Genomic DNA, 25,224 nt, shown 5'->3' with positions numbered 1-25,224 from the left:
AGTGTTGAGTATATGGTGCAGTGTTGAGTCTATGATGCAGTGTTGAGTCTATGATGCGGTGATGAGTCTATGGGTAGTGTTGAGTCTATGGTGCAGTGCTGAGTCTATGGGTAGTGTTGAGTCTATGGTGCAGTGTTGAGTCTATGGTGCAGTGCTGAGTCTATGGTGCAGTGTTGAGTCTATGGTGCAGTGCTGAGTCTATGGTGCAGTGTTGAGTCTATGGTGCAGTGTTGAGTCTATGGGCAGTGTTGAGTCTATGGTGCAGTGTTGAGTACATGGTGCAGTGTTGAGTCTATGATGCAGTGTTGAGTCTATGATGCGGTGATGAGTCTATGGGTAGTCTTGAGTCTATGGTGCAGTGCTGAGTCTATGGGTAGTGTTGAGTCTGTGGTGCAGTGTTGAGTCTATGGTACAGTGTTGAGTCTATGGGCAGTGTTGAGTCGATGGTGTAGTGTTGAGTCTATGGTGCAGTGTTGAGTATATGGTGCAGTGTTGAGTCTATGATGCAGTGTTGAGTCTATGATGCGGTGATGAGTCTATGGGTAGTGTTGAGTCTATGGTGCAGTGTTGAGTCTATGGTGCAGTGTTGAGTCTATGGGCAGTGTTGAGTCTATGGTGCAGTGTTGAGTATATGGTGCAGTGTTGAGTCTATGATGCAGTGTTGAGTCTATGATGCGGTGATGAGTCTATGGGTAGTCTTGAGTCTATGGTGCAGTGCTGAGTCTATGGGTAGTGTTGAGTCTATGGTGCAGTGTTGAGTCTATGGTACAGTGTTGAGTCTATGGGCATTGTTGAGTCTATGGTGCAGTGCTGAGTCTATGGGTAGTGTTGAGTCTATGGTGCAGTGCTGAGTCTATGGTGTAGTGTTGAGTCTATGGGTAGTGTTGAGTCTATGGCGCAGTGCTGAGTCTATGGGTAGTGTTGGTTTTTCTCACACCAGATAACCCTCGAAACTCCGTTTGGTACAGGACCATCCAGACTGTCTGTGCCCCCTTTTATTGCAGTGCAGACGTTTGTCAGAAGTGACAGACTGAACTGTTTAATTTTTAACACGTAGGCTTTGGCGACCAATATCATCCATAATAGAGGTTGTTCTGTTTACGTGACAACCCTTACCAGTTGGCCGTGTCGGGTGGTGGCGGGTTTAACATTTATATATTTTGATTTAAAGCTTTCGTGAATGCAAGGATTCATCTTCTTTTGGTTCTTTCGGTAAAGTCACGTAGAATGAGAATAAAATAATAAAATAACACAATAAAATTCTCGCAACGTTTCGGCCACAACGCAAGCGGCCATCTTCACGTGAAAGGAACAGACCTGTCGAGACGACAGAGCTTCAGTGAACGATGTTAAGATTCGTAGCGACTTTTAAGCTGGTTGGGAGAAGTGAGGCACCTTGACAACATAGCCATTTCTGTGACCAGTCACAAAGCTAGTCCCTCAGCTATTTGATATGTAAACCCCTTTGTCAAGGTGCGTCACTTCTCCCAACCAGCTTAAAAGTCGCTACGAATCTTAACATCGTTCATTGAAGCTCTGTCATCCCGACAGGTCTGTACCTTTCACCTGAAGACGGCCGCTTGCGTTGTGGCCAAAACGTCGTGAGAATTTTTTTGTGTTATTTTCTTATTTTATTCTCATTCTACGTGACTTTACCGAAAGAACCAAAGAAGATTAATATATGTACGTGATCTAACCCCCAAAAAGCCTCTGTTATGGATGAATTGTTTAAACCAAACATTTCAAGTCACTAAAAGATGTCCGTTTTTAATGACGCTTGCCGCCCCAACATTTTTTTGTTCCCGCATTCAGGAGCCGTCGAAGGTGACAACAGGGGTCGTGCCATTTCCCATCGCCGGTTTTTAAACTACCCGTCGAGTCACGAGCTACGAGCCCCGGGATCTCTTCGATGCCTTGAAAGGAGGAGAAGGCCCCGACATTTCTCGAGCGATCTTTAACAAGAGACCCCCGGGCGGACTCGTCCCTCGCAAAAGCATTCTTTTCACCCCAAATCCCCCCGTATTTTTCCCGCCGGGTCGATGCCGCACGTCGTAGACACTCGGGCCTCCCGCAGAGCGGCGGCGGCGGCGGCGAGACGCTCCGCCCCCCCGACGCCCCGCTTCGACCGGATCCCGCGACCGTCGGCCTCGAAGATGCAGAGCGAATCGGCCAGGCTGCTGTCCTTCTCCGAGGGGTGGCCCCGGTCGTCCCCCGTGCGGCCCGCGGACTTGGCGCGGGCCGGACTCTACCGCATGGGCTTCAGCGACCTGGTGGCCTGCTTCCGCTGCGGCGGGACGATGCATCACTGGGAGGAGGGGGACGACCCCGCTCGGGAGCACGCCAGGCACTTTCCCGCCTGCGCTCGCGCGGTGGGTGACGCCAGCGACGGCGCCGGTGACATCCTGATGCTCGTTTTGGGGGGGCAAGGCCGGGTCCTTCCTAAAACTAGTGCGGGGTGCCGCTGAGAATTTGCAACGATTGGCACGAAGAGATGTGCCTTCGGGCTCTGGGTACCGATTGGAGATGATTCTAGACGTGTTTAGACAACGATGGCAAACGAGCGGAGGCCCTTTGACTCGTTGAATCTATTGACGCGCATTCGCGGTCAGATTCGTGTTAGATTAAAAAACGATAGTCCAAAAATAAGTGTGAACATTTCTTTTTAAGCACCCTGTGCTGACACAGTTATTCTTGACCTGGCGAGGGCCCTACTCAGCGCTGCAATGACGTAGCTATTTGTCTCAGATGCCGACCCTCTCCGTCACGCAAAGCAGCGACGTTGCTCAACAAAGCGGGCTCAGCATCGTCGCGTGGACATTTATATTTGCCGAATACCCTCGCACGTGGCCTGTATTCTAAATGCGGAGGGGAGAAACCGGAGGTCCCGGGTAAAAATCCACGCGACCATGGGGGAACAGAGAGAGAGAGAGAAACACGGAAACTCCAAATAGGCAGAAGCAGGTGTCAGGGTCGGGATCGAGCCCATGACCTCCTCCATACCAGGCGAGGTCGTTAACATCTCCTGGCTACCGCTGCACCCTTGTAGATGAGTCTCAATCCTTCAATGCTTTGTGCCTGTAACCATGTTCAGTGATGAGACTTTCACGCTCCCTGCGCTGAAGAGTCGGCTCGCTCATTTGACAGCAGAGCCACGGCAACAAAATCAATTAAACTCTACCCACCGTTGTAAAGACGTTGCAGCTGCCATGCCGTAGAGGCGATCACGTGGATTTCGGATTAACCGGGGCAACGTATTCGTTCGGTTTAAGCGCCGCGTGACTTGTAATAAAATTTTTGCAAGAATTGCCAATGTTGTATAAACTGTTTTTAGATTATTTGGACTTCAGGGGAATATCCACGAGTTCTTAATCTCCGTCAAAATCTCAGGTGTGCGGTTCATGCAATCGAACAAACCGCGCGCGGATCATCCAGAGTGTACTGTAATTCAAATCTAGATTCTACTGTGATATTATCTTCTCTATAAATTCCTCCACCTTTTGTATATGCCGGGTCTTGAAAATTTTAATAAAAATAATCAAAATGAAATTAAATTTGGAAAAATGCGTAATTATCTGAAATAACGTTAATTGATGTAATTATGCGCATAAGTTGTGCTAGTTATGGAGATGTAATCGTATTAAGTCATGTAAATGACTTAACCTTTTTAGGCCAGTCTAAAAAGGTTTTGTTTCGAAGATGTCGTTTAATAAAAACGATTCTAATGCCCTCACGGCTTCCTGGGGAGCCGTTCCAAAGGGCGGGGACAATTCGATGAGCTCACAGCGTCACCGTCGTCACCGTCGACGCTGCCGTCGCAGTCGTCATCGTCGTCACCGTTGTCGTCGTTGCGTTTGTCCCTGGGTGGCGTCTTTTCCCCGCAGGCCCCGTTGCCGCCGGCCACTCAGGATGGCGCCGACTCCGCTCTGTGTCCAGAGATGCGTTCGTTCGGGGCGCGAATCAGATCTTTCGCGAGCTGGCCGTACACCGCCAATGTGTCCCCGCATGAGCTGGCCTACGCAGGCTTCTACTATTCCGGTACGGTTTGTGCTGCTGCTGCTGCTGCGTAGAAGTGGGTGGAGGCCTTCCCCGGCGCTGTAGTCGTCCCCTTTTTGTGGGGGGAGGGGCGGCTCTTTGGGGGCAAGCGCCACAGTGGCTCGGAGATGTTGGCTACCTCGCCTGGAAGGCAGGAGGTGGTGGGTTCCATCGTGACGTCTGGTGTGTATTTGGAATTTTCGTGCCTCCCTCCCCGTGGTCGCGTGGATTTTTTCTGCCGGTCCTCCGGTTTTGTGCTTACACATTTAGAAACACGCGTTTTGAGTATTTGGCTGTGTTTAAATTCTCACGCGATAAGCCACTTCGTTGAGCTATCGTTTGTGATAGCCAGGTGGTCGCCTCTGAAAAAGAGCTGAATAGCAACTCAATGGTCCTAACACCTGGTATCATAAAACAGTTTCAATGTTGGTTAATAGTTTTGGTCAAACACCTGAGGGAGGTCAGAATCAGAATATTTATCTATACTGGAGGAATCCATTGAGCTGTGAAGATCTTTTTCGCATGATGTCCAGTCGGGGCACGGGGGGTAAGGACATCACGGCAACGAACAGTTTACAAAAACACGATAGGAGTGCGAAGTCCTGTCGGTTCCAAACGTGTTGTAGAGTGTGTACACGAAACACGGGGAATGCCTTTACAAGTTGTATAATCTCCTGCAGATGTAGATGACGCTGGTTCTTCACGTTCTGTAGATGTAGATGCCACTGGTTCTTCACGTTCTGTAGATGTAGAAGCCACTGGTTCTTCACGTTCTGTAGATGTCGATGCCACTGGTTCTTCATGTTCTGTAGATGTAGATGCCACTGGTTCTTCACGTTCTGTAGATGTAGATGCCACTGGTTCTTCGCGTTCTGTAGATGTAGATGACGCTGGTTCTTCACGTTCTGTAGATGTAGATGCCACTGGTTCTTCACGTTCTGTAGATGTAGAAGCCACTGGTTCTTCACGTTCTGTAGATGTAGATGCCACTGGTTCTTCATGTTCTGTAGATGTAGATGCCACTGGTTCTTCACGTTCTGTAGATGTAGATGCCACTGGTTCTTCGCGTTCTGTAGATGTAGATGACGCTGGTTCTTCACGTTCTGTAGATGTAGATGCCACTGGTTCTTCACGTTCTGTAGATGTAGATGACGCTGGTTCTTCACGTTCTGTAGATGTCACTGGTTGTTCACGTTCTGTACATATAGATGACGCTGGTTCTTCACGTTCTGTAGATGTAGATGCCACTGGTTTTTCGTATTCTGTAGATGTAGATGCCACTAGTTCTTCACGTTCTGTAGATGTAGATGCCACTGGTTCTTCACGTTCTGTAGATGTAGATGCCACTGGTTCGTCACGTTCTGTAGATGTAGATGACGCTGCTTCTTCACGTTCTGTAGATGTAGATGCCACTGGGTTTTCACATTCTGTAGATGTAGATGACGCTGGTTCTTCACGTTCTGTAGATGTAGATGCCACTGGTTTTTCGTATTCTGTAGATGTAGATGCAACTGGTTCTTCACGTTCTGTAGATGTAGATGACGCTGGTTCTTCACGTTCTGCAGATGTTGATGCCACCTGTTGTATATATAGGTGTTATGAAAATTGATGAAAATAATGAAAATTAAATGAAATTTGAGATTTGCATAATTTATCCGAAATTATGTTAATTAGTGTAATTATGTGCATAAATTATGCTGATTCGAGAGATAATCGTATTAATTTATGCGAGTGGGCGTGGTTATGATAATGCAGGTCGTTATGGATTATCGGGTCGAGCCTCGGTGACGAGGATTGTGTTATGAATTGGAATAACGCAATTAATCGTATGCAGTGACGCAGGCGTTGTGAGCGTGAATGAGAGAGAGACGATTCGACTCTGCTCTTCAATTCCGTATTATCGATAAGGATACGATTACTCTCGATTGAACATTACGGATTATGTGTGTTATGGATTATGTGGTGATAGTGTGCTTATGATAGGTCCCCAGGATTCAGATCTCATACGCAGAACAATATTATGCAGAATTTCAGGAAGAATCACACACAAACCTTCTGCTTTAATCAATTTTATTTCTAGCTAACTTTAATTTTTGGATAATATGAAAAACTCAATCTCGGGATTTGGAATTTCAACACAGCGTTAACACGATACCATCACGATTGCGTTGTTTCACCTCGATAGCGGCACCTGTGGTTAATTCCTGACGTGTAACGCAATCGATCGGTTGTTGAGAGAGAGATTAAAAACAAGTGAACTATTCTATCAAAACCTTAACCTTATAATGTGAATTCGTATTTAAACATTGCCCACAGAGTACCACATCCATTCATAGACCTTCAAGTCAATTCTTATCACGTTTTTAACAGTAGGACGATTGGTTATTATGCAACTCAATGACAGCAGAATTTTTCGTTATGAATTGATTTTTAATGCCGCACCTTGGAGTGGCAACCCTTCTTGATTATCCCGATATGCGTATCGTGTCTTCGTTATCACTGGTTCAATTCTTTGCGTAAAGCAGACGCCGAGGTTAGCATCTCGTGTGTCCAAAATGTGTTTCCTGTGTGTTGCGGCGCGGTGGGGGAGTGAGGGGAAGAGTGTGGGGGAGGGGTTGGGGCATACGAACGGCTGCCAGTTTCTGTCCACTGCTGGCTGGAAGAGTCAGCACGACGCTCGCCGTCGTCGCGCCGATGGGCGTTGAGTGCGGGGCCGCTTCCCTCTCAGCCCTGGTGACGCGAAGTTGCGCGCTGTAGCACGCTGGTGGCACGCTGTTGGCACGCGCTGGTGCTGATGCAGGTGCTGATGGCACGCTGGTGGCGCGCGCTGGTGCTGATGCAGGTGCTGATGGCACGCTGTTGGCACGCGCTGGTGCTGATGCAGGTGCTGATGGCACGCTGGTGGCGCGCGCTCCCTCTCCTTGAAGATGCGCGAACGCGCCCGTGCTGGTTCGCTGACAGCAGTTTCTCTCCACTGCTGGCTGAGCTGCTGCACGCTCTTGCTTGGCGTTGCTGGCCGCGCTCTTTCTCCTTGAAGATGCGCGAACGCTTCCGTGCTGATTCGCTGACAGCAGTTTCCTCCACTGCTGGATGAGCTACGCCGGCGCGCGCTCTTTCCGCTGCTGTAGTAGCTGACGCTGCGCTCGCGAGCGACAGGTCAAGTTTTTCTTCTGCTGAGTTGAGTTGAGATGAGTCTTCTTCTGTTGAGCTGAGTTGAGATGAGTCTTCTTCTGTTGAGCTGCCCCCGAGGGCTGATGAGTTGGCCCCGAGGGCTGATGAGCTGGTTTCAATGCTGAAACGGCTCCTTTTTATGCCAAAAATCTCTCCCCTTCTCGGCTCCCCCTCACGAGGTGGAGCTATCTTTGATCTGATCGTATGTCGGTGGGGGGGGTTCGTGTGTCGGTGGTGGGGGGGGTTCGTGTGTCAGTGTGTATGTTTGTGTGTGTGTCATTTATGACATGGCTCTGTTGGGGTCTTTCCTCAAGCCATAAACATCAAGACAACAGACACCTCGATTCATCTTGGTGGCGTCTGGTTGTCTAATCCCTCCACCCAGAGAGAGGAGCGGGTTCCCCCCCCCCTTTTCCGTACGCGTTCCGACGCACAAAGAAATGGTTAAGATTTTTTTTTAAGTTTAACATTTCACATCACAGTTGGTATCTTATCATACACAGTTATGATCCTGCTTGTGATTCATAGTATTTGATTTATTTCCAAGTGAAGATGCTCTTCCGAGCGTATGCATTTTATCACGTTCTGCAGGGAAAGACAAAGGTGGCCGGGAGCACCTCTTTATACTTTTGACTTATATTGCTCAAATACCATTTGGTCCCATGTTCGCCAAGACTCGTGTTTGTAACTGCGTCCTCCCGACACCTCTCGGTTTACCGAGGTTCGAATTGTTATGATGGAATTATTAAAAAGAAAAATAATTTTCATCCTGAGTTTAAGAGGTCCGTTTCCAGATTGTTGGAATCCATATCCCTTGGTTCTGTAAGGTTCTATAATGGAATATCGTTTAAGGTTAACACATTATTATTAATGTTATTTTGCAATTTCTTTAAAACTTGTTTGTCTGGTTGCCGTGTGTGGGGTGGGGTGTGTCTCCTCATCAAACCCGGCTGGCTTTTCCAGATGGCCCCTTGTGATAAGGTGTAATTCCTGCTTCTCCGCGCTGTGAGAGAGACAAAGATGGTCGGGGTTGTTTGGGATATTGTTTAAACTCTTTCGTAAGTTTGCCCGTTCGCCTCATTCCTTCTCGATAACCTTTGATGTGACTCGGTATTTTGTCTCCAAGCTTTGCTTTAACAGTAAAAGTATTAAAGGTGAAAATCATTTGATAGCGAATTAATTATTGGATAATAATTAACTGATGTGTCTGGTGGCCTGTTCTTAATTGGAGTGAGCGTTAGGCTCGCTACTTTTATCTTATTCTTGTTGTTGCCTTTTAATTTTTGTTGTTGTTGTTTTACTGGAAAATAAGGAAAATAATATGTATACGATTTACCCTGTTGGCGTCTGGTGTCTGCTCTCTTGGTGTTCTGACCTCGGAGGGACCTTTCCTAAGGGGCCCATCAAACTCTTGTTCATCTGGAGATTTTCGCCGATAGCTGTTACATCCTCGCCTTGAGAGTTTTATTATTTCTTTATTCTTTAATGGTCTGTTTATGACCGACATCTGGTTTTTCGTGTTTCTGGCTTACTGGTTTGATTCATTAAAAAAATATATATATATTGTTTGTCACGAAAGAAAGGAAAAAGAAATCTAGGTGTATGCATCCGTAAATATTCTTATGGATATTAATTGTGGAAAAAGGGCCATATACAACATTCCGCCCTTTTAAAAATGATCGGTGGTCTGCCACCGGTTATTTTTAATATTAAAGAAAAATGCCTTTTTCCACCATGAACTATCGATTGTCTTCAAGTTTGTGATTTTTCCTTACAACGCGCGCGTACGTGTCACAACTTAGCATGATTACATTTGAAATAAGAAAATAAAAGAACAGGAAAAAGAGAAAAATTAAGGCAACATGTTACATCGGGTCTTATCAATTATTGCTTTGATTTTTGTTTCAGTTCCTGGGAAACACTGGATAGCGGTTTCGAGCCCGGTGGTACACCGTTTCTCTCCTGGCATCTCTTTGTTTAATGTTTACCAAGTTATTGGCAACCTTACTGCCACGTTTGGTCAAAAGTACAGAATAATTTTCTCATGACCAGGTATTTTCGAGTAACCTGTGACCTTTCCATGCAACATCATCACATCGTCGTTTTGGTTTATCGTCGGTATGGATTTAGCCAAATGAGCACGGTTCCTTGGTTCGTATCGGTAATTTTTTTTATCTCTCGCCTTCCCTGTGGGTTTATGTGGCGTGAAGCCATGTCGAGCGCCACCAGGATTAGTACACAACACGAGTTTCTGTGCTCGACTGTTGGGGTCATTTGCCTTCTCCGCAGCCATGTGCAGATTTGCTGACTCCGTACCACGATCCAATTCCTTGCCTCGATTCGATTCCATGTTTTTGCGTGTGCTGGATTTCCACACATTCCCCAATCCATCATGGATTTTTGTCTCCGTAACGCGTTTCCCTGGCACTTTTACTGTACTCTCACGCAATTTTGCGACACAATTGATCGCGTTTCCATTTACCAAACAAGCATGTTTCTCCTCCCGATCCTGTTGGTTATCATTTCCTGTTAGATCACGCTTCATGGTTAATTTTCCTTGTTCAATAGGTGTGTTCACCACGGGAGCGACTCTCGCGTTCCCCACCACATCAAAGCGTGTGCATGGCGCATTTAGTTTTCCACAATCATGGTTCCCCTCTTGGTTCTGTTTGTAACCTCCAGCCTGCTTGATTTTTTCCAAGGGCTGTGATTTTTTTTTCAGATCAGCGGACACCTCTTTCCCTGTCATTTTCCTCTCAACCAGTGTGAGCGATTTATCACGTGCCCATGTCACCCTCTTTGTTACAGCCAAGCCATGTGTGCCCCTTGTGTATCGTGGAATGGGGAATCGGCGTGATTCTGCTCTTGGCCTATACACGCCGTGATTCTCGCGATTATGTGTCTTTGTGTGTCGTGGCCGCCCATTCTCTATGTGCCACTGTCGACCGTAATTGTTATCTCGCCATCTGTGTGGGTAATTTTGGCCGGCTGTGTGCCGCTGCATTGGGTGAAGATATGGTTCTGCTCTTTGCTTCCACCCGTGGCGATTGTCGCAAATACGCGTCTCTGCACGCTGCGAACGCTCTCGGTCTGTGTGCCGTGGAATTGGGCACTGGTCTGACTTTGCTCGTGGTCTCCACACGTTGCGATTCTCGCAAATACGCGTCCCTGCATGCTGCGATCGCTCCTGGTCTGCGTGCCATTGTCTCGTGTAATTGTTATTTGACCACCCGTGTATGTAATTATGTTGGTAATCCGTGGGTGCTTTTTGTTTTCTGCACTGTGGGCCTGCGTGCATCAAATGCCTCACATGTTTTTTATTTTCGTCTGATAGGCTGGTTGCCTTGTCCCGTTCACTGTGTGCTGTGAAATCATTGTTTTTAGCCCGGTACAGCCAAGCCATGTGTGCCCGATCCACTATGTGGTCTAAGGAGGCTGTTTCTGGATTCAAGACCATTCCCACAATTTCTGTAATCTCTGGACTCAAAGATCCAAAAAACATAATTTTGAACCTTTTGTCACCTTCGTGATACTGATCCACATCGCCCGCATAGTACGCTCTTTTAAATCGCATGAGGTAATCCCGAGGATCCTCGTCTGCACACTGGGTCATAGATTTTGCAGCGTTAAATCCCTCAGACAGTGTTAAATATTCTCCAAACTTCCGAATCACTGCCAGGCTCAGCTTTTTAAAATCGTTCCGAACCTCGTATGGTAGCGACTTTACCCATGATATGGACTGTCCATGCAAGCTGCGTTTCAGCAAACTCGCTTTTTCATCCGTTTTCCTCAGACCCCTGATCATTGCTTCTGCTTCTACCGTTGCGATGTGAGTGTGAATGTCCCTGTTCTTATTGTGTGGATCAAAATAGGGAATTCTGACGAGAGCTTTGTCCATCAAGTTCAGAGTGTTACTACTGAACGAGTATTCGGAAAGTTGATCATCGTCATCCGAGTCAGATTCGGATGAGTCATTAACATCACGGTGGCGTTGCTTAACATGATTTTTGTAGTGTATTTTGCGCCTGTAACGTGGGTCAACTTTGCTCGGTGACTCCTGTTTTCCCCATGGCTCATACTTAGGTGGTTTTTGTGGGGTGTTTGATTTATATTTGTCTGGTGCGTCGTGCCTGTCGCGATGTTTGTGTCGGCCGTCTGTGCGTGGTGTGCGTTTTCCTGGAGAGTTGCCTCGGAGCTTCGGCTCCGCCCTTTCTCGCGTTATTAGTACATAATCTCCTGGTGATTTAGTTTTGATATTCTGTCTCACTCTGACTTCGGGGTTATCAGTCCCACCTGTTTCTTTTCCGAAATTTTCCTCATCCCATAATCTCTGTTTGTCTGTCTGTGCGAGAGGGTCTGAGTTCAGCGTAGCTATTCCTGATGTTTTTACATCGTGTTCGCTTTTCTCCCATTTTATCCAGTTCTTAAGCAGTGTCCCAATGTCATCAATACAGCTCCCCTTCCATGTGTCTCCCTGATTTGTTTGCTCTGTAGCAGATCGGCCTGACCTTTTTGGTACAAGTTCCCAATATCCCGCAATCCACTCAAAAATTACTCTTAATACGAGCATCTCTGGAATTTCACTTCAGAGTGCATATCAAAACAGTTGTATCCAGAATGCATCAGTTCGACTCCTGTGACTCTGGTATTCCCTTCAGAGTACGTATAAAAACACTTGTATCACAGGATGTGGTCAGTTTGACTCGAGCAAAAAAATCTTACTTCAATTGTCTTTGTTGTACCCTGCTACTCTGGAATTTCCCTTCAGAGTGCGTTTTTTGTTTGCTTTACACCCGTTACAGTCACAGGGCAACGTTAGATCATAAAACCTTGGTTAATACAACAGTGATTTGTTCCTTAATTCAAGCATAAACTGTCTGCGAGAGATCCCGGACGAGCCCCCAATATGTTGTATATATAGGTGTTATGAAAATTGATGAAAATAATGAAAATTAAATGAAATTTGAGATTTGCATAATTTATCCGAAATTATGTTAATTAGTGTAATTATGTGCATAAATTATGCTGATTCGAGAGATAATCGTATTAATTTATGCGAGTGGGCGTGGTTATGATAATGCAGGTCGTTATGGATTATCGGGTCGAGCCTCGGTGACGAGGATTGTGTTATGAATTGGAATAACGCAATTAATCGTATGCAGTGACGCAGGCGTTGTGAGCGTGAATGAGAGAGAGACGATTCGACTCTGCTCTTCAATTCCGTATTATCGATAAGGATACGATTACTCTCGATTGAACATTACGGATTATGTGTGTTATGGATTATGTGGTGATAGTGTGCTTATGATAGGTCCCCAGGATTCAGATCTCATACGCAGAACAATATTATGCAGAATTTCAGGAAGAATCACACACAAACCTTCTGCTTTAATCAATTTTATTTCTAGCTAACTTTAATTTTTGGATAATATGAAAAACTCAATCTCGGGATTTGGAATTTCAACACAGCGTTAACACGATACCATCACGATTGCGTTGTTTCACCTCGATAGCGGCACCTGTGGTTAATTCCTGACGTGTAACGCAATCGATCGGTTGTTGAGAGAGAGATTAAAAACAAGTGAACTATTCTATCAAAACCTTAACCTTATAATGTGAATTCGTATTTAAACATTGCCCACAGAGTACCACATCCATTCATAGACCTTCAAGTCAATTCTTATCACGTTTTTAACAGTAGGACGATTGGTTATTATGCAACTCAATGACAGCAGAATTTTTCGTTATGAATTGATTTTTAATGCCGCACCTTGGAGTGGCAACCCTTCTTGATTATCCCGATATGCGTATCGTGTCTTCGTTATCACTGGTTCAATTCTTTGCGTAAAGCAGACGCCGAGGTTAGCATCTCGTGTGTCCAAAATGTGTTTCCTGTGTGTTGCGGCGCGGTGGGGGAGTGAGGGGAAGAGTGTGGGGGAGGGGTTGGGGCATACGAACGGCTGCCAGTTTCTGTCCACTGCTGGCTGGAAGAGTCAGCACGACGCTCGCCGTCGTCGCGCCGATGGGCGTTGAGTGCGGGGCCGCTTCCCTCTCAGCCCTGGTGACGCGAAGTTGCGCGCTGTAGCACGCTGGTGGCACGCTGTTGGCACGCGCTGGTGCTGATGCAGGTGCTGATGGCACGCTGGTGGCGCGCGCTGGTGCTGATGCAGGTGCTGATGGCACGCTGTTGGCACGCGCTGGTGCTGATGCAGGTGCTGATGGCACGCTGGTGGCGCGCGCTCCCTCTCCTTGAAGATGCGCGAACGCGCCCGTGCTGGTTCGCTGACAGCAGTTTCTCTCCACTGCTGGCTGAGCTGCTGCACGCTCTTGCTTGGCGTTGCTGGCCGCGCTCTTTCTCCTTGAAGATGCGCGAACGCTTCCGTGCTGATTCGCTGACAGCAGTTTCCTCCACTGCTGGATGAGCTACGCCGGCGCGCGCTCTTTCCGCTGCTGTAGTAGCTGACGCTGCGCTCGCGAGCGACAGGTCAAGTTTTTCTTCTGCTGAGTTGAGTTGAGATGAGTCTTCTTCTGTTGAGCTGAGTTGAGATGAGTCTTCTTCTGTTGAGCTGCCCCCGAGGGCTGATGAGTTGGCCCCGAGGGCTGATGAGCTGGTTTCAATGCTGAAACGGCTCCTTTTTATGCCAAAAATCTCTCCCCTTCTCGGCTCCCCCTCACGAGGTGGAGCTATCTTTGATCTGATCGTATGTCGGTGGGGGGGGTTCGTGTGTCGGTGGTGGGGGGGGTTCGTGTGTCAGTGTGTATGTTTGTGTGTGTGTCATTTATGACATGGCTCTGTTGGGGTCTTTCCTCAAGCCATAAACATCAAGACAACAGACACCTCGATTCATCTTGGTGGCGTCTGGTTGTCTAATCCCTCCACCCAGAGAGAGGAGCGGGTTCCCCCCCCCCTTTTCCGTACGCGTTCCGACGCACAAAGAAATGGTTAAGATTTTTTTTTAAGTTTAACATTTCACATCACAGTTGGTATCTTATCATACACAGTTATGATCCTGCTTGTGATTCATAGTATTTGATTTATTTCCAAGTGAAGATGCTCTTCCGAGCGTATGCATTTTATCACGTTCTGCAGGGAAAGACAAAGGTGGCCGGGAGCACCTCTTTATACTTTTGACTTATATTGCTCAAATACCATTTGGTCCCATGTTCGCCAAGACTCGTGTTTGTAACTGCGTCCTCCCGACACCTCTCGGTTTACCGAGGTTCGAATTGTTATGATGGAATTATTAAAAAGAAAAATAATTTTCATCCTGAGTTTAAGAGGTCCGTTTCCAGATTGTTGGAATCCATATCCCTTGGTTCTGTAAGGTTCTATAATGGAATATCGTTTAAGGTTAACACATTATTATTAATGTTATTTTGCAATTTCTTTAAAACTTGTTTGTCTGGTTGCCGTGTGTGGGGTGGGGTGTGTCTCCTCATCAAACCCGGCTGGCTTTTCCAGATGGCCCCTTGTGATAAGGTGTAATTCCTGCTTCTCCGCGCTGTGAGAGAGACAAAGATGGTCGGGGTTGTTTGGGATATTGTTTAAACTCTTTCGTAAGTTTGCCCGTTCGCCTCATTCCTTCTCGATAACCTTTGATGTGACTCGGTATTTTGTCTCCAAGCTTTGCTTTAACAGTAAAAGTATTAAAGGTGAAAATCATTTGATAGCGAATTAATTATTGGATAATAATTAACTGATGTGTCTGGTGGCCTGTTCTTAATTGGAGTGAGCGTTAGGCTCGCTACTTTTATCTTATTCTTGTTGTTGCCTTTTAATTTTTGTTGTTGTTGTTTTACTGGAAAATAAGGAAAATAATATGTATACGATTTACCCTGTTGGCGTCTGGTGTCTGCTCTCTTGGTGTTCTGACCTCGGAGGGACCTTTCCTAAGGGGCCCATCAAACTCTTGTTCATCTGGAGATTTTCGCCGATAGCTGTTACATCCTCGCCTTGAGAGTTTTATTATTTCTTTATTCTTTAATGGTCTGTTTATGACCGACATCTGGTTTTTCGTGTTTCTGGCTTACTGGTTTGATTCATTAAAAAAATATATATATATTGTTTGTCACGAAAGAAAGGAAAAAGAAATCTAGGTGTATGCATCCGTAAATATTCTTATGGATATTAATTGTGGAAAAAGGGCCGTATACAACACACCACCTCCATCTATTGTGAGGCGGTTGAACTTACAACTCTTGGTCCGAACGGGCAACTGGATGGGTTTGTTTATCTCTGAAAAGTCGACAGTGTCGATAAGTAGGGGAGAGGTCCCTGTAATGTGTTTTCTATTTTGAGTAGGTCACGGAGATCTTGTGAGGTGCTTCAGCTGCGACGGTCGTCTACAAGAGTGGGCGCTGGGAGACAGCGCTTGGCATGAGCACGCAAAGTGGTTTCCCAGGTGAGGCGCTTGGCACCTGCTGCGCCCGTGAAATTTATATATATACAGTGAGGGAAAAAAGTATTTGATCCTCTGCTGATTTTGTACGTTTGCCCACTGACAAAGAAATGATCAGTCTATAATTTTAATGGTAGGTTTATTTGAACAGTGAGAGACAGAATAACAACAACAAAATCCAGAAAAACGCATGTCAAAAATGTTATAAATTGATTTGCATTTTAATGAGGGAAATAAGTATTTGACCCCTCTGCAAAACATGACTTAGTACTTGGTGGAAAAACCCTTGTTGGCAATCACAGAGGTGAGACGTTTCTTGTAGTTGTCTCTCACTGTTCAAATAAACCTACCATTAAAATTATAGACTGATCATTTCTTTGTCAGTGGGCAAACGTACAAAATCAGCAGGGGATCAAATGCTTTTTTCCCTCACTGTAAATATTAAGTAATTATGTGTTCCCCAACACATCCATCGCATTATATAATAATGATGTGTTCCCCAATACAAACAACGCATTATAAGATAATAATAATAAAATAATAATAAACACAATAAAATAATGAATATAATAAATGTGTTTGTTGTATATATAGGTGTTATGAAAATTGATGAAAATAATGAAAATTAAATGAAATTTGTGATTTGCATAATTTATCCGAAATTACGTTAATCAGTGTAATTATGTGCATAAATTATGCTGATTCGAGATATAATCGTATTAATTTATGCGAGTGGGCGTGGTTATGATAATGCAGGTCGTTATGGATTATGTGGTCGAGCCTCGGTGACGTGGTTTGGTTATTAATTGGAACAACGCAATTGATCGTATGCAGTTCTGTAGGTGTTGTGAGCACGAATGAGAGAGAGAGTCTATTCGACTCTGCTATTTAATTCCGTATTATCGATAAGGATACCATTACTCTGGATTGAACATGATGAATTATGTGTGTTATGGATTATGTGTGGTGATAGTGTGCTTATGATAGGTCCCCAGGATTCAGATCTCATACGCAGAACAATATTACGCAGAATTTCAGGAAGAATCACACACAAACCTTCTGCTTTAATCAATTTTATTTTATAGCTAACTTTAATTTTTGGATAATATGAAAACTCAATCTCGGGATTTTGGAATTTCAACACAGCGTTAACATGATACAATCACGATTACGTTGTTTCACTTTGATAACGGCACCTATGGTTAATTCCCGACGCGTAACGCAATCAATCGGTTGTTGAGAGAGAGATTAAACATGCATACTATTCTATCAAAACCTTAACCTTATAATGTAAATTCGTATTTAAACATTGCCCACACAGTACCACATCCATTCATAGACATTCAAGTCAATTCTTATCACGTTTTTAACAGTAGGACGATTGGTTATTATGCAACTCAATGACAGCAGTATTTTTCGTTATGAATTGATTTTTAATGCACCACCTTGGAGTGGCAACCCTTCTTGATTATCCCGATATGCGTATCGTGTGTCTTCGTTATCACTGGTTCAATTCTTTGCGTAAAGCAGACGCCGAGGTTAGCATCTCGTGTGTCCAAAATGTGTTTCCTGTGTGTTGCGGCGCGGTGGGGGAGTGAGGGGAAGAGTGTGGGGGAGGGGTTTGGGCATACGAACGGCTGCCAGTTTCTGTCCACTGCTGGCTGGAAGAGTCAGCATGACGCTCGCCGTCGTCGCGCCGATGGGTGTTGAGTGCGGGGCCGCTTCCCTCTCGGCCCTGGTGACGCGAAGTTGCGCGTTGTAGCACGCTGGTGGCACGCTGTTGGCACGCGCTGGTGCTGGTGCTGATGGCACGCTGGTGGTGCGCGCTCCCTCTCCTTGAAGATGCGCGAACGCGCCCGTGCTGGTTCGCTGACAGCAGTTTTTCTCCACTGCTGGCTGAGCTGCTGCACGCTCTTGCTTGGCGTTGCTGGCCGCGCTCTTTCTCCTTGAAGATGCGCGAACGCGCCCGTGCTGGTTCGCTGACAGCAGTTTCCTCCACTGCTGGATGAGCTGCGCCGGTGCGCGCTCTTTCCGCTGCTGTAGTATCTGACGCTGCGCTCGCGGGCGACAGGTCAAGTTTTTCTTCTGCTGAGTGAGCCGAGTCGCACGCGCTCTCTTGTTGAGGTTGTTGGCGGCTCTCTGACAGCAGGTTTCCTCCACTGCTGTATTACTCAAGTCGCACGCGCTTGGTCACTGGTTTGCTGAAGTTGTTGGCGGCTGCTCGTGCTTTTCCGCTGCTGGTTAAGCCACGTTGCACGTGCTTTCTTTGTGGAGATGCTCGAGCGCTCTCAGCGCTGATTCGCTGATACTTTGTTGGCGGCTGGCCAAGCTTTTTCTTCAGTTGAGTGAGTTGAGTCGCACGTGCTCTCTCTGTTGAAGTGCGCGAACGCGCCCGTGCTGGTTCGCTGATAGCAGTTTCTCTCCACTGCTGTATGACTCACTTTTGTTGATACATCGCGACTCAGCGATCCTCGCTACTCAGCTAGGCTCGGAGACAGCCGCTCCATGCGACTGCTCGTCCTGTGGACGTCTTGACTCGCTGATCTGTCTCGACTCTTGACTTAACTTCACTGACTTTTGAAAATGCGGCTGACCGTTATATTCAAAGACAATTCTCTCTGCGCAGTGGAAAAGGGGGGGGGCGGGGTCTGTGTGTGTGAGTTCGTGTGTGTGTGTGTACAGATGGCTCCTGCGATAACGATCTGTTTGCCCTGGCGTGAAATTCCTCTCTCGCGCTCTTCGAGAGAGACAAAGGTGGTCGGGAGTACCTATCTCTTTATACTTTCGACTTTATATTTCTCAAATACAATTTGGTCCCATGTTCGCCAAGACTCGTGTTTGTAACTACGTCCTCTCGACACCCCTCTCGGGTTACCGAGGTTCGCATTGATATGATGGAGTTAATAGAAAGAAAAATAATTTTCATCCTGAGTTTAAGAGGTCCGTTTCCAGATTGTTGGAATCCATATCACTTGGTTCTGTAAGGTTCTATAATGGAATATCGTTTAAGGTTAACACGTTATTATTAATGTTATATTGCAATTTTCTTTAAAACTTGTTTGCCTGGTTGCCGTGTGTGGGGTGGGGTGTGTCTCCTCATCAAACCCGGCTGGCTTTTCCAGATGGCCCCTTGTGATAAGGTGTAATTCCTGCTTCTCCGCACTGTGAGAGAGACAAAGGTGGTCGGGTTTGCTTGGGATATTGTTTAAACTCTTTCGTAAGTTTGCCCGTTCGCCTCATTCCTTCTCGATAACCTTTGATGTGACTCAGTATTTTGTCTCCAAGCTTTGTTTTAACAGTAAAAGTATTAAAGGTGAAAATCATTTGATAGCGAATTAATTATTGGATAATAATTCACTGATGTATCTGGTGGCCTGGTCTTGATTGGAGTGAGCGCGAGGACCGCTAACTTTAGCTTATTCTTGTTATTGCATTTTAAATTTGAACCGTTGTTTTAATGACAAAGGAAAAACATATATATGGTTTAACCCGTGGGCGTCCTCGTTTCTGGCTTGCGGAGGGCTTCCCTCTGCGTGACCTCCCTTAGGGCACATCAAACTCTTGTTCATCTGGAGATCTTCGCAGATAGCTGCTAACATCCTCGCCTCGAAAGTTTTATTATTTCTTTATTTTTTAATGGTCTGTTTATGATCGACATCTGGTTTTTCGTGTGCCTGGCTTACGGGTTTTATTGATTATTTTTTTTGTTTGTTAAAAAATATATATAACGCAAATATTATTGTTAATATCAATTTTGGAAAAGGCTCATATACAACATGTTCCCCAACACAACCATCTCATTATAAGATCATAATAAAAATAATAATAATGGTGACGTGCTCCCCAATACATCCATCACAATTGTACCTAACCGGCGTAACGTAATGACCCCCCCCCCCTCTTTCCGCGTCGTTTGCTGAACAGCTGCGTGTTTGTTGGACGACAGAAGGGGGAAGCTTTCGTCCGCGGGTCGACGCGGCCGCCGGTAACAAAACATTTTCTCGCCAACTTTTGGTTTCGCAGGAGAATCGAGTTTAACGCCGGCGTGCGAACACGCCGCACGTACGATTTTTTTGTTTAGTTTTTTAACGTTGACCTTGGTCAACTCCGGTCGTTGAACAGACGAGACCATCCTCGTCTCTTGATGGAGTTTATCAGCGGTCTTGAACACAAATAGACTCAAACTTAAACTTTGCAGGCAGCTTGAAATGTTGTTCATCATTCAGGGGTAAAAATACAAAAATAATGTGGTTTTATTACCAATATGCTTATTGTAAATATAGTAGTGTGTATGCTATAGTAGTGTATAGTGTAGTGTGTAGTGTATAGTATAGTGTAGTGTATAGTAGTGTAGTGTATAGTATAGTGTATAGTATAGTGTAGTGTATAGTAGTGTAGTGTATAGTAGTGTAGTGTATAGTGTAGTGTATAGTATAGTGTATAGTATAGTGCATAGTGTAGTGTATTGTATAGTAGTGTATAGTATAGTAGTGTATAGTATAGTAGTGTATCGTATAGTAATGTATAGTATAGTAGTGTATGGTGTAGTAGTGTATAGTAGTGCAGTGTATAGTATAGTAGTGTATAGTATAGTAGTGTATAGTGTATAGTGGTGTATAGTGTAGTAGTGTATAGTGTAGTAGTGTATAGTAGTGTATAGTGTATAATAGTGTAGTAGTGTATTAGTGTATAGTAGTGTAGTAGTGTATAGTGTATAATAGTATAGTAGTGTATAATAGTGTATAGTAGTGTATAGTGTATAGTAGTGTATAGTGTATAATACTAGTACAGCTCACACCGGTGTGTTGGAGAGCCAAGCTACAACATTTAGAATCTGAGTACGACGTTTCACCAGTAATTACAACAACAAGGAGCTTCATCAGGCGACGGCCAGATTAAATGTACTCTATAACTATATATATAACTATGGGGATAATCGGTGTTTTTGGCATAGAGATCCACGGAATTTTTTTTTTATTTGATCTTTTTGGATGCTCCGCGATTTTGAGCCGTCCGCAGCCGCCCTGCCCCCCGTCGTTAGCGGCGACAATCGAGAGCCGGCTCATGCCGTTTGGTTTGCCGACACGCCGATTGCAAATCGAGCGCAGAGTAACGGTGCAAAAAGTCGCGATCGTTTTTAACGTGAGCGGTCGTCGCCTGCGTAACTTATCCATTTTGTCGGTTCTTCTGCGTGACACCAGCGATGATTCTTCCACGCGACGATGTTCATCTTCATTTGTCGGTTTAAAGGCTCGGTTACCGGGACAGACGCCGCAGAGTACAACCGCGGAGATTGAGCACGGTAAGATGACGGATCCCTGCGCACTGTATCAGACCCTCACCTGATACAGGTGAGAGACTGATACAGGTGAGAGTCTGATACAGGTGAGAGACTGATACAGGTGAGGGACTGATACAGGTGAGAGACTGATACAGGTGAGGGACTGATACAGGTGAGGGTCTGATACAGGTGAGGGTCTGATACAGGTGAGGGTCTGATACAGGTGAGAGTCTGATACAGGTGAGGGTCTGATACAGGTGAGGGTCTAATACAGGTGAGAGACTGATACAGGTGAGAGTCTGAGCCAGGTGAGAGTCTGATACTGGTGAGAGTCACGACCTCATGTATACCAGACGAGGTGGTCAACATCTCGCCAACTTTGCGCCCCATATGTAAGCAGTCTGGTGATGATCGACCATCACTTTTTGAAACCGCTGAAAGTGTGTGCGGGTGTGCCCGTGTGTGCGTCTGTCTGCGCGTGCGCTTGCATCTGTGCATGCGCGCGTGTGTCTCTGTGCGTCTCTGTATGTCTCTGTGTGTCTCTGTGTGTCTCCGCATGTGTCTCTGCGTGCGTCTGCGCGCGCGCTTTTGTCCACAGCGGCGCCATCGACTGAGGAGCTTCTGGATAAGCTGGAAGAGCGGCTATCCTGCAAGGTGTGCATGGAGCGCGAGGTGTCCACGATGTTCGTGCCGTGCGGACACGTGGCCACGTGCGGCCACTGCGCCCTCTCCCTGAGCCGGTGTCCCGTGTGCCGCGTCGCCGTGAACACGTCGCTCCGGGCCTTCGTGGTTTAGGCGGACGGCCGGGCGAAGGAGGAGGAGAGAGAAACGACCGCCAGGGATCCCGACCGCCCGTGGCTGCGACCGTCGGGGCGAGTTAGTTGATTCACCCCTCCCCTCTCCCGTGCCGAGGCATAAGCCGGTCGCTGGCGAGCGTTCGGCGTTCGTTTTTTCGCGCAGGGAGGCACGGGGAGGGCAATTTCACTTGGCCACCGGCCTCCACCCATAGAGCAGCCTTTTTTTGGGGGGGTTTCCGGAATGTGAAAGGGTTCATTAATAATTATCAGTGTGGTGGTTTTGAAGGCGTACGATGTCAGACTTGGAAAGTGAAGGAAGTGGAGTTTTAAGACTGTTCTGTAATCTTTGCTTTAACCGGATGGTACGCAAAGTTTACACGCGTTAACAGTTTCTACATTTGGGAGTTATTACATTTAGAACTCTGTGGAGCGCTTATTGCAACGGGTGGAAGGGTCAAAGATTGCGGTGATTTTAAGGCGTACTTACATGTGCGAGTTATTACATTTATAACGCTGTGGGACAATGCAATGGGTGGCATGGGAAAGCGTTAATAAGAGTGCGTTGATTTTAAGGTGTACGATGTCAGACTTGGGAAGTGACGAAGTGAATGTAGATGCACATATACACGTGTAAGCTGTTACACGTGTAACAGCTTACACATATACATGTGTAACAGCTTACACATATACATGTGTAACAGCTTACACATATACACGTGTAAGCTGTTACACGTGTAACAGCTTACACATATACACGTGTAACAGCTTACACATATTCACGTGTAAGCTGTTACACATGTAACATGTAACAGCTTACACATATACATGTGTAACAGCTTACACATATACACGTGTAAGCTGTTACACGTGTAACAGCTTACACATATACACGTGTAACAGCTTACACATATTCACGTGTAAGCTGTTACACATGTAACATGTAACAGCTTACACATATACATGTGTAACAGCTTACACATATACACGTGTAAGCTGTTACACGTGTAACAGCTTACACATATACATGTGTAACAGCTTACACATATTCAAGTGTAAGCTGTTACACGTGTAACAGCTTACACATATACATGTGTAACAGCTTACACATATTCACGTGTAAGCTGTTACACGTGTAACAGCTTACACATATACACGTGTAAGCTGTTAAACGTGTAACTCTGTGGATCGCTTATTGCAATGGGTGGAAGGGTTAAAGAGTTGCGGTGATTTTAAGGTGTTTGGTGCTAGAAATTCACGTGCGTAAACATTTTTACGTTTGTGAGTTAGTACATTAATAAGTAATATTTTAAAATACTTTTTTTTTTAAACACTCTTTAATGAAATGTACCCTACTGGTAACGGAATAACTCCACGACTCCAGGAAGTGGCCCCAAGGCTTGGCCACGACGTAAGGGGACCGTGGCGATTTACAGCCAACAACGTCAGTTGAGCGTGGACAATTACACCCAAGACGAAACATAACGTGTTAAAAAAATATTGTTGAAAAATATGTTTTTACGCTAGAATACAGTGTTGTCATCATTATGACATAAGTATACCACATTGGTAAGTGGGTTAAGATTGAGTTACTATATTTGATGATACAACAACAACAGACAGAGTGAGTTCATACACAGCGTGTGCAATAATAGCCCCATGGAGCACTTATTGCAATGGTGATGTCATCACAAAATGAATTGTTGCGGTCCACGGTGGCCGCTCTTTGTTGGTGGTGGGGAGCGGTGGGGGGTTGGTGGAGCGGTCAGCGCTACCAACGCCGGTGATCAGCCGAGTTCCATTCCCGCTCACGGCCAACGCCACAGTGATTGCGATCATCTGAACAACCGGTCCTGGGCCTCCCCTAGGTCGACTTGGCCTCGAATGAGTGCCCGCTGCGATATGTAAAGACATCACCACTGGGGAGACAAAGGCGGCTGTGCGTGGTGTTGACCACCCCACCCCCCCCCCCCACCCTCGTGTGCCACAGTGCCGGTAGCCTTCATAGCTGCTGCTAATCGCTAACAGCACTTGCCCCAACAGTCTGTTAAGGCTACACGGGGAGGGATCTTCATAGCTGCTGCTAATTGCTAACAGCACTTGCCCCAACAGTCTGTTAAGGCTACACGGGGGGGATCATCATAGCTGCTGCTACTCGCTAACAGCACTTGCCCCAACAGTCTGTTAAGGCTACACGGCGGTGGCTGGGGGATCTTTGGGGCTGTGTGTGGACGGCTTTGTGTGTTCCTCGCCGCTTTTGTTTCTAAGAAGTGCCAGGTTATTTTTCCATCGGTCGCGTGAGAGATCATTTTCGGGGACTCGTTAACCCGCTGCTGGATTAGGGCCCCTCGGCGCGCCTCGTCCCGCGGGGGTTTGTGTTGGACTCGGCACTTGGCGAAGAGAACGCCGGAGCAGTTCCCCCCGCGGGAGATTGGTCGCGGGCAAATTTAGAATCGCTGCTCGGAAATGTTGAAAAGGTCGAATCCGTCCTCGGCTGCGACGCTCGCTCGTTCATTCAGCTCCAGCAGCAGCGTCCGCCTGCACCGAGTTTCCGGCTTTGCCGCTCTTAACCCAGAGTTTTTAAGCGGCTGCTGCGTTGAACATCGTCGCGCGTAGTGTAAACTAAATATATATACACACAGCTTCCTGAGAATGTGTTAAGTTGGGGAAACGTGATTATTTTGCGCGTTTAAAACACGGACGTTGTAAAACATCCTTCAAGGTTTTGATTTAAAGCTTTCGTGACTGCAGGGATTCATATTCTTGGTTCTTTCAGTAAAGTGACCACCACGTAGAAGGGAAACAATAAAATAAATAAAATATAAAACAATAAAATTCTCACAACGTTTCGACTGCAACACGAGCAATCATCATCAGGTGTGAAAACCACATAGCACCACGGAGAGCGATTTGGCAGTTGTTCAGACCGCATTCCATTCTCTTCCTCTCCCCCCTCCTCTTTTCCGAACATAGATGGACTCGTCCATTTGAACAACTGCCAAATCGCTCTCCGTGGTGCTAACGTTAAAAAAAACTCCACTTTTTAAAAATTTTCTTGCTGTGGTTTTCACACCTGATGATGATTGCTTCTTGTGTCGTAGTCGAAACGTCGTGAGAATTTTTATTGTTTTATATTTTTATTATTTTATTGTTTCCCTTCTACGTAGTGACTTTACCGAAAGAACCAAGAACATTCTTCAAGGTTCTTTCGGTCGAGCGACGTGGGGACAAAATAAAATAAATCACGACGTTTCTGTCGCAACACAAGCGACCCCCCCATCAGTTGAACTGTACCTGTTCCGCCTGATGACGGGCGCTTGTGTCGCGATGGAAACGTGGTGATGTATTTTATACACCTACCACGTGATGACTTTGAGAGCGTAGATCCCTGCAGTTTTCACGAAAGCTTCAAGTGAAGATTCTCAAGGCTGCTTTCAATGTTGCGTTCAGTCAGTGAAACGTCTGCACATTCGAGTCGAGTGCCCATTAATGGGCCACGCAAGGCCCAACGCGTAGGGCCGAGGCTTCGCTCTGTGGCTCGTTTGAT

The 25,224-nt window shown here is 46.1% G+C and overlaps 1 protein-coding gene across 1 annotated transcript; it reads left to right on the top strand.

The window, feature by feature from the left end:
• Positions 1-1,825: 1,825 nt before the first annotated feature.
• LOC142913977 (baculoviral IAP repeat-containing protein 7-B-like) lies at positions 1,826-22,345 on the top strand. The gene is made up of 6 exons (XM_076061099.1): positions 1,826-2,411; positions 3,882-4,035; positions 15,506-15,605; positions 19,527-19,587; positions 20,622-20,676; positions 21,482-22,345. Exons 1-6 carry the CDS (start codon positions 2,040-2,042, stop codon positions 21,676-21,678), a joined length of 939 nt encoding a protein of 312 aa, XP_075917214.1. The 5' UTR covers positions 1,826-2,039; the 3' UTR covers positions 21,679-22,345.
• Positions 22,346-25,224: the final 2,879 nt, after the last annotated feature.

The sequence above is a fragment of the Petromyzon marinus genome, unplaced genomic scaffold (genome assembly GCF_048934315.1).
Source record: "Petromyzon marinus isolate PM22_M1 ecotype Great Lakes invasive population unplaced genomic scaffold, UKy_Petmar_22M1.pri1.0 PM_G_Scaffold_27, whole genome shotgun sequence".
In the NCBI taxonomy this organism is placed as follows: Eukaryota; Metazoa; Chordata; class Hyperoartia; order Petromyzontiformes; family Petromyzontidae; genus Petromyzon; species Petromyzon marinus.
Note: the sequence above shows the minus strand (reverse complement) of the source record. Positions and strands in the feature narration are given on the sequence as shown.

Coding starts and splice junctions, on each gene's coding strand:
- LOC142913977 (XM_076061099.1), top strand. CDS start 2,040: ATGCCGCACGTCGTAGACACTCGGGCCTCCCGCAGAGCGGCGGCGGCG. Junction 4,036..15,505: donor CGCAGGCTTCTACTATTCCG/GTACGGTTTGTG, acceptor TATTTTGAGTAG/GTCACGGAGATCTTGTGAGG. Junction 15,606..19,526: donor CACGCAAAGTGGTTTCCCAG/GTGAGGCGCTTG, acceptor TTTGCTGAACAG/CTGCGTGTTTGTTGGACGAC.